Source organism: Bacillus rossius, chromosome 3 (genome assembly GCF_032445375.1).
Source record: "Bacillus rossius redtenbacheri isolate Brsri chromosome 3, Brsri_v3, whole genome shotgun sequence".
Taxonomy (NCBI): Eukaryota; Metazoa; Arthropoda; class Insecta; order Phasmatodea; family Bacillidae; genus Bacillus; species Bacillus rossius.
This window is the reverse complement of record NC_086332.1, coordinates 53,946,107-53,964,870: the sequence shown is the minus strand read 5'-3', so window position 1 is coordinate 53,964,870 and position 18,764 is coordinate 53,946,107. Positions and strand designations below refer to the sequence as shown.

The window sequence follows — 18,764 nt, the reverse complement described above, 5'->3', positions numbered from 1 at the left end:
TAGACACACGTTCCAGCTCTACTGCATGCTAGCTAGTTAAATCTATCCTGAATTAATTTTGTACCAAACCACTGCAATCCGATTCAGGAAAACTTTTCACCTAAACGGTTTCCTCAAACCTGATTTATTCAATCCTTTATAAAAACTAAGGTGATCTGATTTGAAACAGGCGTGAGCCAAGCTGGTTTCTATCCTTAAATTATTATATTGTATTCTCAGGGAAATATATTAATCTTACAAACTATAGCTAGAGCCGACTAAAACACATGTAATGTTCCGTCAACGATGCCGGGAAGTATTTAGCGAGCATTATCCATGCATTTCACCTGAACTTTGTTGCATGCGTTTTAAATAGCCAATAATTCCCGCATTGACTAAGAAGGGCTTAGGTAAATGGGTTTAATTCATGAATATACTGCTACCAATGTAAAATTTATGTATAATAGCGTATGTATGTAATTAAAAATAATTCATGATACAACTGCGATGACATAACACTGAGACCAAATACTTGATGTAAATTTTAAAAAAAGCCGAAATAAGTGGTTTTGCTGTCATTAAACATGCAAACACAACTGCTACACTTGCATGTTGGGGAAGCCTATAGACGGCTCGTTGGCATTACGATTAGCAAGTTGACATTAAATCGCAGCAATATACATTCGATCCCTAGTGTATCCTCTTCTGAAATCACGTGCGTAGGGTATATATACCATGGAGGTAAGAAGTTATGGAGTGGGTGTATTCAATATTTACCCTCTTAATAATGGATGTCAAAAAGATGATGAACGCATCTAGATTCCAAAACTTTTTTTTAATAAAGTTTACACTTATTCATTGCGTATGGGTTGTTAACATGATTGTTGAACTTCATGATGGCATGTTTACGATTCCTCCTAGCAAGTTCCTTTCGAGCTTCTAAACAAACTTCTAGCACTATCCTTTATACAGCTACAGTTTGTTTTGCTAACTAACTGCCAGCCAGAGAGACTTCTACATTAAGACAGACACCAAGTTCATAGACTAATGCGTCCTGTGGGAGGGGGAATTACCACTGGGGTTGCAATCGTTTCTCTCACTTGGGTGTTTCCTCGCTGATCGATACTAATTAGTAGGGGCAGGCATTATTCCCGAGATAAATCAGAACGCTCGTTAGACAGCAACAAGTTTTGGTCGCTTCAGTGGTTTCTGCTTTGTTTTTGGTAGTCTTATTCAAGAGAAGGTTTTGCCTTTTTTTGGCCGGGCCGTTCAAAACGCGTATGCTTCCGCGCTAAGTAGCCGTAATTCTTGTACCAAAAGTAGTCGCGTAGTCTGCCTGAAAGAAAGCTAAACCAATCACGAAACACATATGACGCTACAGTGTTTTAATACACAGTCTCGAAATCTTTTCGCGAAAAATACGTGTCCCTACTAATTAGGCTCCTCAATTTCCTTGTGGCAAGAATCGTGGGTTCCATACCAATGATCTTCGTCTTCGTTGTGGGAAAGCCTACAGTTCTCAGGGATGAGAGCCACACCCGAACATTTCCAAATTTCTCCTACGTTTGCCGATAGCTCAAAATAAATAAAACCATATTCAAGTATTTACATTTTTTACGATCTTGGAGTATTTTAAATAACGATAACCTAACCAATCTTTAATTTTAGTTACAATAACTGAACCTAACCCATCTTCCCGGAAAAAAAATAAAGAACTATTGTTTATTACACTGACCGAACATAACCTAACCTTTTACTTCGGTAAACTTCGTAACTGTTCGGGTTGTGGTTCTGGATTTCATCCCTGTGGACTGTAGGCTATCCTCCTTTGTGGGGCTCAAATCTATGAGCACAGGGGAGGTTTACCAAATGGTCGGGACCCACTATAATCTGGAAGGTCCCGTCGATTTTAGCTTTTGTGCAACAATGTGACGTAAAAAACATTACCAAACAAACAAATATATACATAGATACTGGATTCATGTCACGTTTAAGTATATGACGAGTACCTATGGTACCAAAATCGACATTGATGGTCTAGCAGTCAGAGTTCCTGACGTGCTAATTCAGGGATTGTGGGTTTGAGTCTCAACTTAGTTAATAAAACTACAACCTCACCTCACCTCCCGCCTCAATAAGCGTCTTCTGCGAAAGGCAGGAACGTTTATACTCTCGAAAATAATAAAACATAATTACTGGTTCCACATCAGAAGCCTCTACTTGGTACCTCTGACTTACGATACAGCAACATAGGAATCGTAGTCTACTGTTAAGTAGAAATACAACAGATTTATTTGATAAACTATAAATAGTTTTTAGCATATTTGGTATAACAAATATTTATTTACACTTAAAGCGAATTTCTGTAACAGGTTTTTTTAAAATCTATACCATTCCGTATAATCAAGCATAACAATCAAGCGTCAATGCAGTAATACTTACATGCATAACCATGCGTAGAAACTGCATCATTGTAGTGCTGTTCATTCCGTGAATTTTGCTTTCAGATTTCTGGCACACCTTCAGTTGTGCATGAAAGGAAAAAACTCATCAATTCTCTGATAACAAAAAAAAACTCACACAAAGTACTTGCGCCTATTTATGCTAGATGGGTTGAAAAGCGGAGTAAAAAAAAGAAACCAATTGTTTTATGGATGCATCTATGAATTGTGAGGGCGGAAAAAATTTTCAGATACGGACCTTAAGTTGGAAATTTTGTATTTTTGTACATTAACTGCTTAATTTCGAATTCAGTACACAAGCCCTGCACCTAAGCGCTTGTCATACCTTGCCTAAGTTTATTTACCATTAAATATTTATTATTTTATGAAAAATGTTAAAATGTTTGTTTGAGATTATTAAAAATTCTGATGCTAAACTGAATGCTAAATTTTTTTGCGAAACGCGAGCCAGTGGTAAAAAAAATATGCGAGACTTTTGAAATGTAACTTTTAGTTTGAACAATCAACTAAAGCATAAGCTACATAGTTAACACCAAATGAAGAGAAGAGCGCAGAGTTCATCATATTAGAGAAAACTAACAAAATGTAAAATAGAATCGATGTCATCATGTATATTCTACTACAAATTTTTCTGTTAATATATCATTAGTAAAATGAATAAAACCAAACTGCATAAACTATGTTTTCAATATGAAAATATAATTATATGAGCATATTGTTTTTTTTTTATTTGTTTTCTATCTGAATTATTTCTCATTCGTTTTAAAGTAAGCCACGGGCTACTTTTTATACCTAACGTTTGAGCACAAATGGATGAAACACGTGTGCTCATTGGGCTTAATCTTGCTAAATTACATTGCATGGTGGGTGTGCATTGCTCAGCATACTAAAATTTCATCCTCAACGCTCATTTAGAAGTGACACTTCAAAAACCTCATACCAGGCTATTTGCGCCTAAAATGGTTTGTCCAAAATTGCAGCGTCAACAGACGAACGAAATTAAGTAGTTTTGCGGGTGCTTAAATTGATTGCGAGGGCGAAAAATTGTTCAGATGTGGACCTTAGGTTGGAGAAGTTGTATTTTGGTACAAATTCTCCTTGTCCCAAGATATGATGCTCAATTGAAAATCAAGTGCTAAAAGCCGTAGTCTAGACGACTGTTAATCACAGTAATCAGATTGGGTGTACATACACAATAATTATTTTAACAAGTAAACAACTCTCTCTCTCGTTCTCTCTTCCTCTCGCTCACTTTTTCTCCAAGATTTTTTTCAAAGCCTAAGGTCGGTATTCCAAGCACGATAGAACACGGCCAGTCCCTTATTTTTAGGGAACCGATTTTGGTGTCCTGTCTGTTGACGTTCTGTTGCCAAAATTACGCGCATGCGCAGAGCTATCTTTTTTGTTGATTTCGTCCAGGTGACTGAATTGAATCTGGCGCCATATGGTCATTTTTTGATAATCGGGGAACGTACCAAGCGTGTTGTACCAAATGAAACTTTATGATAGCGAAACTATTCTGTTATCCATTTTGTACACTTAAATGTTCATAAGAAGAAATAATCAGAACTTTAAAAGTACTTAAGAAATTTAAAATTACACATTTTAATTTGCACGTTAGTGCTGCTATCTGTGGGATATTTGGCGTGGCAAATGTATCCATGGTTGCCAAACTTCCGCTAGAATGCATTGAAATCTGTTTCTAGCCTCGTGCAGGGCACAGTTTATTAAAAAAGGGTTGCTTTTCCGTTACCTAACAGGGATTGGGTTCAGACATGTACTGGAATACAGTCTGCGAGTTAAGGTTACAGTTGTGTCCCAACAAGATAGTGCTTATTCACTACCTTGCCCGAATTTTTTGGAATACCTCCCTGAGAGTCCCTTCCAAACAAGGTCAGAGAAATCGTTAAATGTTAACGAACATCAACCACGAATGATGATTCGTCGAGGAACCTACAATGGTGCAGAGCTTCGTGTGTGTGACTGTGAATACTCTCTTTCTCTCTCGCTCGCTCGCGCTCTCATCGAATTAGGTACACGTAACTTTTCTAGCATTAAACAACCTACCAGCGCACACACAGGCCCGTGTGCCAATCCTATCCAAAACAAGACACGCACCCCCGCCGTCGATTCAAATGATTCTTTCGCCAAGTGTGGGGTGCACCTGATTTTTACTATATGCACTTGGCGAGTTATAGAAACTTCGGTTTCTGGCCTCGCCCACGCTTACTGCCCCGGATGGCAATATGATGAATCGGCGGCGGCGGCTCGCGCACTCAGTGTGTGTGTGACCAGGGGCGCAACAACTAAATTTCCAAAGGGGGGGGGCAATATACCTTTTTATAAAGAATCATCGATCCCCCCTATTGCAGCGGGGGGTCCGGGGGTCCTCCCCCGGGAAAATTTGTATTTCAAGGTGGAAAATGGTGCTATTTAAGCAGTTTTATTATCGAAAAATCGATTACACAGCACTTTCTTTGCCCCCGTTTGCCCCCACTTCAAAGTTTCAGGGGGGGGGGGGGCAAAATACCCTTGCCGCACCCCCCCCCCCCCTGTTGTTGCGCCCCTGTGTGTGATGACCGCGCAGTGAAGAGCGCGGGGAACGGGCGGTCTCACCTCCAAGTGCGTGCCGGCGGCTCCCCCGCTGGGCGCGGCTCCGCCCGCCGGCGACCGCCCCCTGCGCGGGCAGGCGTCCTCGGTCTTGAAGTGCGCGCCCGCGTCCAGCGGCTCCTGCAAGCGGCGGCGAGCCGGTCACACCAGGACATCGAACCTTTGAATATATACACTGTATAGAAGTCGCCAGCCCAGGTTAAAATTTCTAATACGGTTTTGAGGTAGTTGGTTAATTCACCGCCGCAATCGCCACCATCTCTAGGGCATCGACTTGTGGTGGTCCCTAGCGGACAAGTGTCGTCCTCTTCAAACACCCCTTCCCCCTCCCGTTGAATGACCTTGAGCTGCAGTGAATGATGGGTGGGGGGTGCGGGGAATGACAGCGGGCGACAGTGCTGCGCTCTAACATGTAAATAACAACCTAAGACGATACAGGGCGTTACGGCAGCGCACTGCAGCGGTGAAGTTCCCAAGCTGCTCATCATGCGCTCCTGAAAAACGTAGAGTAAATCCTATCCACTCGCGACTTATATACAGTATATATATATATATATATTCAAAGATCAGACGGAGTGCGACGATGAGGAGGGAGGGGGATTTCAGTGTGCCACACGTACCAACATCATGGCGGCCGTTTGTTTACATGTATCTGTATTGTAGGTTAAATTGGAGAAAAATGTCTCCTCAGATCATTACGTTTGTATCATGAAGATTCATTTTGGACTTTTCATATATATATATATATATATATATATATATATATATATATATATATATATACCTATAAACATATTAGTCACTAATATTTGATCTAATTTACTTCATAACAGCTTAACTACAGTCCTTAATAAAAGCAGGCTATAACAGATGATACAAATGTAAGCAAACGTCCGCCATATTGTTACTGCTTATTTAGAGAATTTTTTCATGACTTTCGTAACCAGTACTTCACTTCTTTACTTTTTTTTTCTTGACTTTCGGAACTTTCGGGACCTGTGAACATCTTGCAGTCGGCGGCTGTTTCTTTGTGTTTGTCTGCCGATTGCTCCGCGAAGCCAATTATTTCTTTATTTTTATTTATTCTGTAAACTGTTACAGTAGCAGCTTCTTTGAAATAATGCAAGCATTAACTGAAGTAACGGTGGATTATATTAGTAAGATGCATATTAATACGTTAAAGGTCAGTTTTAATAAATATTTTACTTATTATTAATGTAGCTGACCTAAAAATATCACTTATTATTCGAAATACTTCCTAAAAGCCACCACATTTTCCTCCTTTCCTATTAGAGTCATTTTATGTATCAAAATGAAGGCAATATGTATTCCATTAGAGTATAGTTATTACAAATTATACCATGAACTAGTATTTATACTTTATAATAGCCTATGCATATATGAGGAACGGTGGGGCTTATTAATCTTAAACACTTATAATACCTTGACGCAAATCAAGCCAAAAAAACATGATTGCCATGACAATGGCCGAAAATAAAAATATTTATATTAATTCATTTAGCATAATTTAGACAACAGTTTTTGGTGTGTGGACAAGAACGAAGCGTTGACGGAAGGAATCGGTGGGAGGGGAAACGGAAGTAGGCCTACCCCCACAAACCCATCGGCGCATGGAAACTTTCGCCACATCTCCAACCAGTGAACAATCTGAATTCAACCCCGCCGGATATCGTACTGAGATCGTCTTGGTGAGAGGCGAGGTATATCCGACCACTCTATCGCCGTAGTTCCCGCTCTGAGGCTAGGTCTTACACGTTACGTGACAGTTATTTTATTAGTATTGCCGTTACTTGTATTTGAGAGCTGTTTTTCCTTTAAAATTTCACTTTATTTTATTCTTTGTCTTAAATTATTTGAACATATCTTTACTAAGTGGTATTTAATAATGATTAAAAACGTCACGGAAGTCTTGCGTGGCCCATCATCTCAACAAAAAATTCGAGAGAGCTATCGTAATATGTCCAGGAGAAAATCCCTCAATCAATAGAAATGGCAAGAGAATGGAACGACCAAATCCGTGCGTGGGAACGAGACTCGAGTGCCGGGATGGACCGTCGGGTCCTCGGTCAGCTCTCTGGGGACTGTTAATTTTTCGCTTTTGGCACTGACAATATTGCCAGCACTAGAAAAAAAACCCGTTCACTGGCAACCTCTGTTGCTGGTATGCCAAGATAACTCAAGACAATGTGTTTGAGTGTTGGAAATAGGGTTATATTATTTTTCCACCACAAACAAGGATCCTCCGTTACGTCTCTCCGGTGCGGTCACTCGCCTGCAGTGTCTCGACTTGCTGGAACTGCGTCATGGAGGTGCTCCTGCCGCAGCGCAGCTGTTTCGCCGTCGACTCGCGCGGCGCCCGGCTTCCCGCGCACGCGTCCTGCCGCAGTCGCAACCAGACACGTCGTTAGCTTCGCGGGGATCAGAACAACGCCCGAACAGTTCCGGAGTCATCCGAAGTTTGCAGATCGCTCGTGAAACACGCCATATGGCAACGATTCACACATTTTACTGTCATAGAGCAGTTTAAGTAACACTAACCAATCTAACTAACCTTTCATTCCAGTAACAGAAATCTAACACAACTGCCCGGAAGAAAAAAAGAACCTATTATTCATTACAATGACAAAACCTAACCTAACTTTTTTTCTTCGGTAAACTTCGGAACTGTTCGTGTTGCGGATGCGGCTTTCGTCCCTGTGAACTGTAGGTACAGGCTGAACAACACTTCATTCAGACCATCCTTGTCTCCTGTAAATTCCTACACGTAATGCATGCCAAATTGCATCCCGCATGAATGTGCACAGGGTTTTCCCTGTGTCTATGCAGGTTTTACCTGGGCCCAACCTATCTCTAGTTATAGTCTAGATCTAAGAGTGAGGGGAGTTAGTCATGGCGCCAATCGTTGCCATGGCTGGCCAATCCCCTCCTAGCACATGATGCATGCGACCCTCTTCCTGCATGGCTAATCCCAGCATGACTAGGCGTATAGGCTTCGGCCTGAGACGCACCTAGGTCCCTCCCTAACCCGGACCCCTCCAAAATACACTTAGTTTTAGTTAGGTTAGGAAAAAAAATTTAAATAAAATACAGGGAGCCGAGTCCAGCGCTCCGAGCGGGAGCGCACGCAACCAACTCAACTGAGCGCGAGCGCAAACAATTGACAGTCGGAATATAGAAACAAAATACAATCGTAAAGTGTATAAATTAAAATAATGGGAGACATAACATCACTTGCACGCGTGAAAATAGTAACTCGTGAAACTATAATATATATTCTATGCATTGTTTCCAGAAAAAAAAAATATTAAATTCTAAATCGCAGCCGCTTGCAGCGTTCACTGCGGAAGAATGGCCGATCAGCGCCTCAAAACGCACAATCACAGTTCCTACTCCCTGAATTCCGCAACTGACGATCACGTATGAGGAAGAAAGAAATATTGGTTATTTGTTACGAAGACGCACATGATAAACATTTCGTTCAAACCAACAATATATAATTTTTAATTGTAATTAAAACATGTTTCAGTGTTAGCAGTAAAACTGTAGACTAAATTTTAAAAATTAGCGCAACTCTGGGTATTCATAACTTACAAAACAAAATATAAGAATAGTGCAGTAGATCGCAAAAATTTTATCACTGAAGAAAAATTAAAATTCTATCTTTACAAAGCAGGAGAAATAAACTGTATGTTTTATTCGGTTGTCGTGAGTTACGATATGCTTTCCGTAAGGTTTGTCAAGTAAAATAATAGTGTTCTGTCTTGAACTTTACCCTAACAAACCGAATTTGTTTAAGTACACTTTAGTTACGAAACAGTGTAAATTTTTGCGAATCTCTGAAAAATTACTGTTTATGGAAATTTGTCAAAGTCCACCAGACGAATTTCGTTGGTTTGCACTTTTTAATTAAGTGTGTAGCATTTCCATATTATTCACCAATATATAGCGCAGTGATTTAAGTCGCTTTATTTTTTGTTCCTCTTGAAAAATTAAGTCTAATTATTGTGGGTTTTAAAGAAATTAGTTTTATTGTTTGTTTATTTAATTCTGTTCTGTTGTCGAGCATGTCGCATCGAAAACATCAGCAGTTGGCTAGCGTGACGCCTCTCCCGCACCCCCGACTCGTCCCCGGCACCACCTTGCCTCGCTCCTGCAGGCCGCGTGGCCGACGTACCTGCGGCTGGTGTTGCTGCGACTGGTGGGGCTGCGACTGGGACTGCAGATCGACAAAACAAACCATTAACGAATAATAATTTTAAATGTACATTAAACACTGCTAAACTTGTAGAATTATTTTTGTGGCTTAGCCTTTAAAAAGCGATATATATACATACATATATAGTTCACAGTTTTCGCATAATTACCTGTAAATGGCTCATCCATAACGATTTTGGGAAGTGCAAATAAGGAGGATTAACGGACTGCTGAATGGAATTTTTTAATGGCAATGATACTGGTATAGGATTTAAAAATCTGACAGAATAATTTATATAACCTTACATAGGCTATCAAATTCACTGTTTTTATTTATAATTTTGACAGTCAAGTAAATTAAAATTAATGGTACTGAAAGTTTGGCATCCATTTTATTCTCCTTACTTTTTCGACCCGAATTGTTAAAAATGTAATTTTGACAGTGGGGAAAGAAGGCAGTGGTCCGACCCCCACCCCACCCCAGGAATTCAAAAGCCACCGCAGTAGGGGCTCTCTTACGATTGTAAAAGCGTAATTTTGAACGGGAATGACAAATGTAACTGCGCGGTTCCCTTTGTAATTCAACAAATTTTCTCTCCTGCCTACCACCCATTAAATGTATGCCCAGTAACTCCCGAAAACTCTGTATTTATATTTATAACGTTTTACATTATCGATACATGAGCTCAAGCCACAAGGTTCACAAATAACTGCAAACAAGATCCCGTTAAACGTTTTCGAGCGCAACCTGTTTGACAGGGCATGTTTTTATCTTTATGTTACGTGAAAAGAAGTCATATGTTGCGAGATCATTGAGCTTATTGCAAATGCTATTAAACTTTTCAGACAATGAGGCCTGTTTGCTCAGTCGTGAATTGAGGCCAAGAAGACAATTCTTCCGTTTGGTCGCCCTGCACAGGTTTTGCTCTGATTTGCCTTGCCCCACCTTGCGAGTCGGCCTAAGAAACAACAGAGCAATCCCTTGCTAACCACGAGTAGTTGACATGCGCGCATTTTTGCGTGAACCTACTTTCTATCCTGCTGACGGTGTGTGCCATGTTTGCGGGACATCCGAAACATTCGGGCGAGTGTGGTGTTTGCATTGAGGAAATTTTTTTATAAATAACTGACATTTATGTATCCGAGTGGAAGTGTTTTACGACGGAAATACCAATTTATATTCATCAACCATTACTAGGTGTGATCAAGCATTATCTTCACAATTCTTTAGTTGTTGCAACATGATTATGGTGACCTGGTAAGTGATATCAGCTACAAAGTCAAATCCTACCATCTCCTGACGACTTCATCTAGACTCACCTATCAGGCAATGTTCGAGATGTTTTAGGCGTTGCAACATGGCAATAGTGACCTTGCAAGTTACATCAGCTACTACACCACATCCTAACATCTCCTGACAACCTGATATATAGACTCACCTATCAGACAGTGTTCGAAATGTTTTGGTTGTCACACTATGGCGATGGTGACCTAGCAAGTGACTTCAGTTATTAAGTCACATTCTGCCAACCTGATCTAAACTCATCTGTGGGGCAATGTTCGAAACGTCGTGGTTGTTTGTTGAGACATGGCGATGGTGACTTCACAAGTTACTTCGTCTACAGTCACAGCCTGCCATCTCCTGACAACTTGATCCAGACTCACCCACCAGACGCAATTTTCTCAATGTTTCGGGTGTTGCAATATTGTGATGTTGATGTGGTAAGTGTATTCAGCTACTACGTCCTAGCCGGACGTCACCTGATAACCTGATCTGCGTCCACATATTAGAGTGTTAAAGCATTGCAATGATGACAGCATTAGACCCGGACTAACCTTGAGGTGCGTTTTGGCCGCCTCCAGACGCTGCTCCATGTTGCCCATGCTGAACTGCTGCGTCTGCGTGAAGTGGAAGCCGGTCTGCGAGCCCCCGGGCGTCGCGGGTCTCCTGTGGTCCGGCACCTGCACGGACTTGGTCTCCGTGCCCCTGCCGTGCTGCGGCATCTCCATCGACATCTCGCCCGCCTGGCACATCTCCGCCGACTGCTGGCCGCCGCTCACGCACAGCTTGGAGGACGAGGTCATCTTGATGCGCAGCCCGCTGCCGCCGCTGGGGGCGCCTTTCGCCAGCCCGTGGGCAGAGCCGCCGGCAGGGGGCTTGCATGGGAAGGGGAGAGGCCCGTGGTGGCCCGGCGCGTGGTGGGCAGGCGCGCACAGTGGTTGATGGGCAGACTGCTTGGCATTGGAACACGCGTTGCGGCTCTGCTGGTGTTGGGGAGGAGCCTGGAGGCACTGCTGGGGTTGAGGAGGCTGGGAGCAGTCCGGGCTGAATGTGATTCGCACGTCCAGCTTGGGGCCCGACCCGAGGTCGTAGGAGGCAGTCTGAGGCTGCATGGTGACGAGCCCTGGGTACTGCTGGGGACTCGTGTGAGGGAACCCGGGCGCCGGCGGCGGCAGACTCATCGAGTCCACCGCCTCGAAGCGGCCCAGGAGCAGCAGCTTCGAGAACTTACGGCATTGAGGCTGCTGCTGCGGCTGTTGCTGCTGCTGCTGCTGCGGCTGCTGGTGGTGCTGTGGTGTAGGCTGGCATTTAGGCTTTTGCTGTTGTTGATGTTGTTCCGGCATGCAGTGTGCTGGTTTCGAATTTAACTCCATCTTGGATACCAGCTTCTTACAGTTGAGGGGCATCTTGCTAGGTGTACTTGTGGACAGGTTTGGTGGATGCTTCTTAATCTGGTTAAAACAGAGATCCATCAGAAGCTATAGAAATGTGCATGGACGATATTAGTTTTAAGTTGTCATCATCAAAATTTACTTCGATTTAATATCTAAAAAATTTTTACTATCAATTTGTACACTTACATTATATATTATTAATGTGAGCATTAATTTCTTGCCCTTTTTTTCAATAAATGTCTACCCAATTGTGTTTCGTAGTTGACTATTATTTGAGAGAAGTGTTGTTTTATAACTTGACTGGAAACCGTTATAATATCTGAAAACATTCCTTTACATTTACATTTTCTGTAAAGGAAGATTATTTTTAAATGCCACTAAACATTATTTGTAATTACTGTCAATTTTGTTCGGTGAATATTTGTATCTGGCCAGAATTTAGTTGTTAAATTTTAAAGTGTAGCTATATTAAATAATAAAGTATCACACACGTTAAACATTAGCAAGCCTTTCTAGCTGAAAAGTTACCGGTAGTAACATATACCTTAAAATACATCTGAGAAACTATTTTTACTTAATATAAGTGTGAAGCTAATTTATCGTGTTTTGGTTTGACTATTATTCTATCATGTATGGCTATTCTTGAAATCAAATTTTCAAACACAAAAACTCATAAAAAAGACAATGAATAGGTAAGATACCAAGAATTCAATTGTTTAAAAAGTACGTTAGAATTTTGAAAAATTGTATTATCTTTGGACTAGGCATAGATGAAAATACATTTATAACACATAATATCACATAAACTAGTTATATGCTTGATCTCACCAACTGTAAATCTATTTAAGGGGGTCTCACACAATCCTGGCACAGTACAAGTAACTCTTACCGTAAAAAAATGTTGTCTTGGAAATAATATCTCTAAATGCTTCATTACGAGAGCTTAAAAGCCACCACCTTTTGCTGCTACGCCTAGAGTGGCATAAATATTACATATTTATGTTAATTCTTACATATTTAATTTTTAATTTAAACCTATTATTTGTCATTTAGTGAAAACTGGCTTGTATTTATACTAATTATTAAAGTAATATAGCGAGTATCATTTTTTTAAGTATTAGAAATTTTAAATGTTTACTAAAGTACAGTAAAATATCTTCTTTCCAAAATACATAATCAGTCACCTGCAGTTTTAGAGAATGTTAATGAATACCTACATGCAAAGTTAATTAAATTGCAATGGTTGATTGAAGCTCCAAATTGGTGAAGCACTGGACCTTCATTCGAGAAGACATGGGTTTGAGTCCCGTTCTAGCCGTTGTAATTTCTGTTTTCTGTGGTTTTCTGAGCTCACTCTAGACAAATTCATGTCATAAGGCCTTAGCTTCTTTCCTAAACCTCATGTGATTCAATTGTTTATTTCTGTCTCTAAACTGAAGGACACTTCTGCATGATTACACGGTGTGTGGAGAAGTTTTATTTTCCTTCGGTTAATTGTGGCGCCATATTGGTTAGACGCTGAAGTGTGATGTTTGCATTGTCGAAACAGTTTTAAATTACTTTCTTTTATGAACGTGACTGTTTTAACGACAGAGATTCTAATCCAGACGTATTAACCATCATCATACGTTATCAAGCACGATTGCCTCAATGTTTTGGGCAGAACAATATGGCGATGGCGAGGTTAAAATGTGACTTCAAGTACGTCACATGACTTCAAGTACGTCACATCACGCCGTCTCCTGACAATTCCTAACTCTATGTCTCTTATTTTGAATAAACAAAAATATATAAAATTACATTTGTAATATTAAACTTTAGGTTACTTAGCAATAATTTCAATATTCATCCTTAATACGGGACTAAAACCCATCACTTTTAGGTTAGGTGTAATGATCACCACACACTCGGTTGCTGTGAAAACTAAGCTTCTCTATAGCAACCTACTGCTATATGGTAGCCCATCCTGCCAACTCTAGGCAAATATTGTAAAGATCAATGAAGGACAGTCGAAATCGTGGAGACCCCTGTGATTAGCGCTCCGGAATTAATTGCATGAATGTTTGTTTGGCCATTTTTTGCACAATGAAGCGGTTAAGAATTCATACAAAGCGAAACTAGCGTTACAACGCGATAGATGCTTCCGATAAATTACAGGGATTTTTTTATTACGCCTTCTTGTTAAGCCACGTTGTTATTTCCTAAACAGCTTCAACAAGAGCATTGGTGATTTTCATGTAATCTAAAAAAATTAAAATAATGGTAGAAACGGTTTATTGTCTTATTTTCCTTCATTCTTTTACTTAGAAATACAGATTTTGCTAGTTTTCAAGTTTCAACATGCTGAACAGGCAAAGGTGTCCGGTATTTAGCTTTATGGTGTTTGATTTAGGATCAATGAAGTGCGAATCGACAACATCTAAACTCGCACACAATATTTTTACTACCGAAAAAGAACATTTGTCCGGGCAAAAACAGACACAGTTCGAATGGTGCTAAGGTTTCCGGATTGATTCGTTTAAATTTAACGGTAAGATAATGTTTTGTTGAGAAACTGATTTCCACACACGTCTCTTTGCAACGTTAGAGTCATTATGAAGCCATTCCTGAAGCCTAGAGTCACCTAATGTCTACTTTTCATGTAAATTTAGTAATAATATAATGTATGATTTTTATTATTATTACACTCGAAACGTCACACATCAGACTGAGGAAGGTTGCATCGTGCATCATTGACGAGAATATAAAAACAATAATAGAATCCGAACTACTTTACAGAATTCATGGTTCAATTTTTACAAATATTCTTATCAATTCATTAAGCATTTATTTAATGCTTTGATAAATTTATATGCCAATTTGTATTGCAATACTAGCACAAAAAAAAAGAGTTTGTAATAGTGTGATACACAGTTTTGAATTAAATGTTTGTATGTGGCAAGTCTCGTAAATCTCTTTATTTTCAGGGTAACATTGGAAAAACGTGACACACGTGACACTGCATTGCTTTCTAGCTATTTTCTTCTCGATTCCGCTAGATGCCACTACTGTAACTAAGCATTTTCTCATGGCACTTCAAACACATATTGTACAGACACGAGGGAGTTTTCACGCCGCACCACCAGGTTTGCTGGTATCACTTATCTCACGTTGTTCTTGCCAGTTTCTAATATTGTCCCTATCACAATAATTGATTTTACGTGAATCGTAACATAAAAAAGTTTAGTTTAAAACTGTATACCACGCGCTTACATGCCCCATGTTCATGCTAGGATTGAAATATAAACATGCATTTCAGGTTCCAAAAAAAAAACATTTAATATATATACCTATATTTAATCACTAAACGATTTATTAAATATCAACTTTATTTGTGCCATTGATTCAATTTAAATCACCGACAAAAATTAAAAATTGTAAATGTTAAATTATTTATGTACCTGCCCAATTTAAACTGGTAGTCACCAACCTGGTTTCAAACATTAAAACGTAGTTGAACAGAAATTTCCCGGAGAAGCTCCATCCGTCTTACATGCTTCCTTTCACCCTTGCGATTACGTGACGGTTCCTTCGCGTTCGTAATACTAAGGAGGTGCATCCCATATCATATCATAATTTAAAATTTTAAACTTGTAGACTTTTTAAACATTTTAAGTTTTACAAAATGAATAATATATAGATTGTACACTTTTGTACATAATTAGCTTGCAGTTTTGGCATTAAAGGAGAGTACAAAAATTGATTAACACATGAATTACAAAACTGAAATGTTTATGATTAAAAGTCTGCTTTCAAGCGTGGTTAGAATTTCGTTCAGATATTTGAGAATTTTTGCAAGGCTGGGTAAAATTATACACTTTTTTTCGGCAATAAATTCAAACCATATCATGAATTAGCCAGCAACACTAATTTTAAACCTAAAAAGTTTCCAATTCTGTAATCTGCTTAATTTTCCTTATATTTACGCCCCTAAATCGTTCAAAAAGTAGCTTTGGCATCTAATTATGCCAAAAATATGAACAATTTATATATTCCATGTTATGAAAGGTATGCCAAAAAATTCCACAAGTTAAACAGTTTTTTTAATGCAAATATAAAATGACTAAGCATGTGCGCGATGGGAAAGTATTTGATCCTCATTTTTGATGAATTACCAATAAATGCTGATACCACTGACTTTCATTTATGAACCGAAGCCTAAACACCAATTTCCATATTTCTAACTTCGAAAATGACAAACTTCCATACAAAGTTTCATCCCCTATTTAACTCCTTTAGGTGACGAATTTTCGAAAATCATTTCTTATAGCTCACCTACGTTATGTAAGGAACTTCTGTGCAAAATATCATTTTTATAGTCTCACCGGATTAAGCTGTGCGTTGTCTTCCAGGCAGTAAGTGTTAAGGTTTTAAGTGGATGACTTGAAACGTGACGCATACCCTTAACGGACGGCAGTTTATGCAGCACCGTCGGAGAATGCCAAGGGATTTGGTGTCTGAGAGTTTGGTCAAGAATGGCGTTTGCACTCTCCGCCGACCACGCCAAATGCAAGGGAATTTTTTTCTTTTTTTCTTTTTTTAAGAGCACCGTTGCGAGGCGAGTCCGGAAATCAATTTCTCCCCGACTAAACAAAAAAAACATACGATCACCAACATTCGGTATCGTTGCCAAAAAATAAAAATATTATGTGAAACAAAAACTCAAATTTGTTCAACCTATATTCTTTAGTGGATTTGATTGAATCTATTACTTTTTTAGGAGCAGCCCCAAATAGCACAGGAAGTTGATTGTTTATTTAAATAACTTTACGTTGTTATATTTTATGATAAAAACAACTTTTGTGACAGATTAATGTGAGGCAATTGATCTGTCATTCCACACCAATAATTTTACTAAATTAAATAAGTCTCTTGATTTTCAAATATCTAGGCTAACCAATTATTTCCCAGATTATTTTCTCTGAAATTATGGAAGAATATTTGGCAGTCATCTAAAACGTAACTTGTGTGAATATCGCATACTTCGTGGAGTCTACTACGACTATCCAAACAATCTCTTCTCTCGGTACTAGCACACTGACGTCGCAGAGCCTATTTGGTAACTTCCAAATACCAAAAAAATTTCTTACTGTCCTCCGTTAAAGTTTGGACTTGAAAAAAGTGCCTCACTCAGACAAGAACAATGCCACCTTACCACCTTACCCTTGGGACAGAACAGACCCTAACACATAGCAGCTCGACTCATGAACAGAAACGAAGTTTCTTAAAACTTTCATTGAAAGCGTCTCGTTCCACTGCCTTGTGTTTCAAGATTCAGCCAGGTCTAAGTCGTTGTTAAAGTCACTTCCAAACTAACTATTAGTTTATCTTCATGGCCGCAGTACACTATCATAAAACGTGCTGCTATATATACTGCCCCAAAACGTTAGCTACAGTGACTACAAGACATGCTCGAAAACATTTAAATTTTTAACTACTTCGATGTGGCTGAACCTTGAAAGTAACTCTTAAAATATGGTTATATTCTAGGATATAACAGTAAAAATAACTATGCCTATTAAGTTCTTAAATATAATGCTGTAGGACTAGAAAATAATTTGATGATTATAATGACCTGTATGTCTACAGACCTCGCTGCATTTGGCTGGCCTCTTTTTGGGATGCTTTGTGTGCAGGTCAACGTCTGAGCTATTGAATGTGTCCTGGAACACCTTCTCCGCCAGTTCCTTCATGGTGAACTCGTCATTGCACCCGAGATCCTGGTCCAGCTCCTCCGCCACGCTCTCCTGCTTCTCGGGAGCGGGGGGGACGGGCGCCGTCTTGCAGATAAGCAGCGGCTGGAGGAAGTCACAGGCGTACACCATGTCCTTGAGCAGGGAGTCCCCGTACTCGGTCTCCATCTGCAAGGTCTCCTCCGTCGCCTCGTGCACGTCCCGGGACAGCTGGTCCAGCGTCGAGTTCAGGATCTCTCGCAGGTCTGTCTCCACGCGCATTTCCTTGTGTTCCTTCCCTGTTCTCTTCACTGCGCGCGAGTCATGCCGCACGGGGGAGAGAGAAGAATAAACCAAGATCTGACAGTACTCGTCGCGAGAGAGTCGTGTTTTGTACTTAACTGGGGCCGTGGGAGGTGTGGAATTCTAACCACGTGCCCGTGAACTTTGAGCTGCACACAAGAGATCTCAGGTGGAGGCCAGCCTAGTAGCATTTCCAGCAATAATTCCTCATTTATTTGGTAAGATAGTCGTACACTGCTTGACACCAAAATCACCTCTTTCTAAATTAACTCCTACATTGGCCATCGAAGCATCATTTTTACATAATGACACGTAACCCGTCAGTTCTCAAGGAAATGAGATTTTTCAAAACCACATGAACGCTAGGCTTACAAATAAGTTTCCTGTGTCGATATAGGAATGTTTTACTTAAAACTGCATAAAGTATTTAGTATATACTTATCAACATTTATTTAAACAAGGAACTTCCAAATCGTGGCAGGACAGTGTAATTCAAAGTTTTATTAATTCTTACTTAGCCTTGATGTGGCACATCAAATCTTTGAACAGTATTCTCTTTCAGATACTCATCAATGTAGCTTCCATGATGAATTCTACACCAAGACTTTATGACCTAAATTAAATTCTAAAACTATCACTGTGCAAGCAAATACCTATCAAGTGATGATTCGTCGACAATCCTGGTCAATTCCAGGACACAAGCAGATCCCGAGATGCATTCATGGCATCTACGTCATCGACTGCTGCCGTGAGAAAATCAATCTTCTCCCCGCTGAACCTCACTTGAGCATAGCTACCTAGCAAGAGA

General features: G+C 39.9%; 1 protein-coding gene across 1 annotated transcript; it reads right to left on the bottom strand.

Annotated features, from left to right (window-relative positions):
- Window positions 1–9,077: 9,077 nt before the first annotated feature.
- On the bottom strand, window positions 9,078–17,935 carry LOC134531290 (basic-leucine zipper transcription factor A-like). Its single transcript, XM_063366984.1, has 3 exons — window positions 17,573–17,935; window positions 11,103–11,999; window positions 9,078–9,288 (listed from the first exon to the last, which is right to left on the bottom strand). Exons 1-3 carry the CDS (start codon window positions 17,933–17,935, stop codon window positions 9,154–9,156), a joined length of 1,395 nt encoding a protein of 464 aa, XP_063223054.1. The 3' UTR covers window positions 9,078–9,153.
- Between the last annotated feature and the right edge of the window lie 829 nt (window positions 17,936–18,764).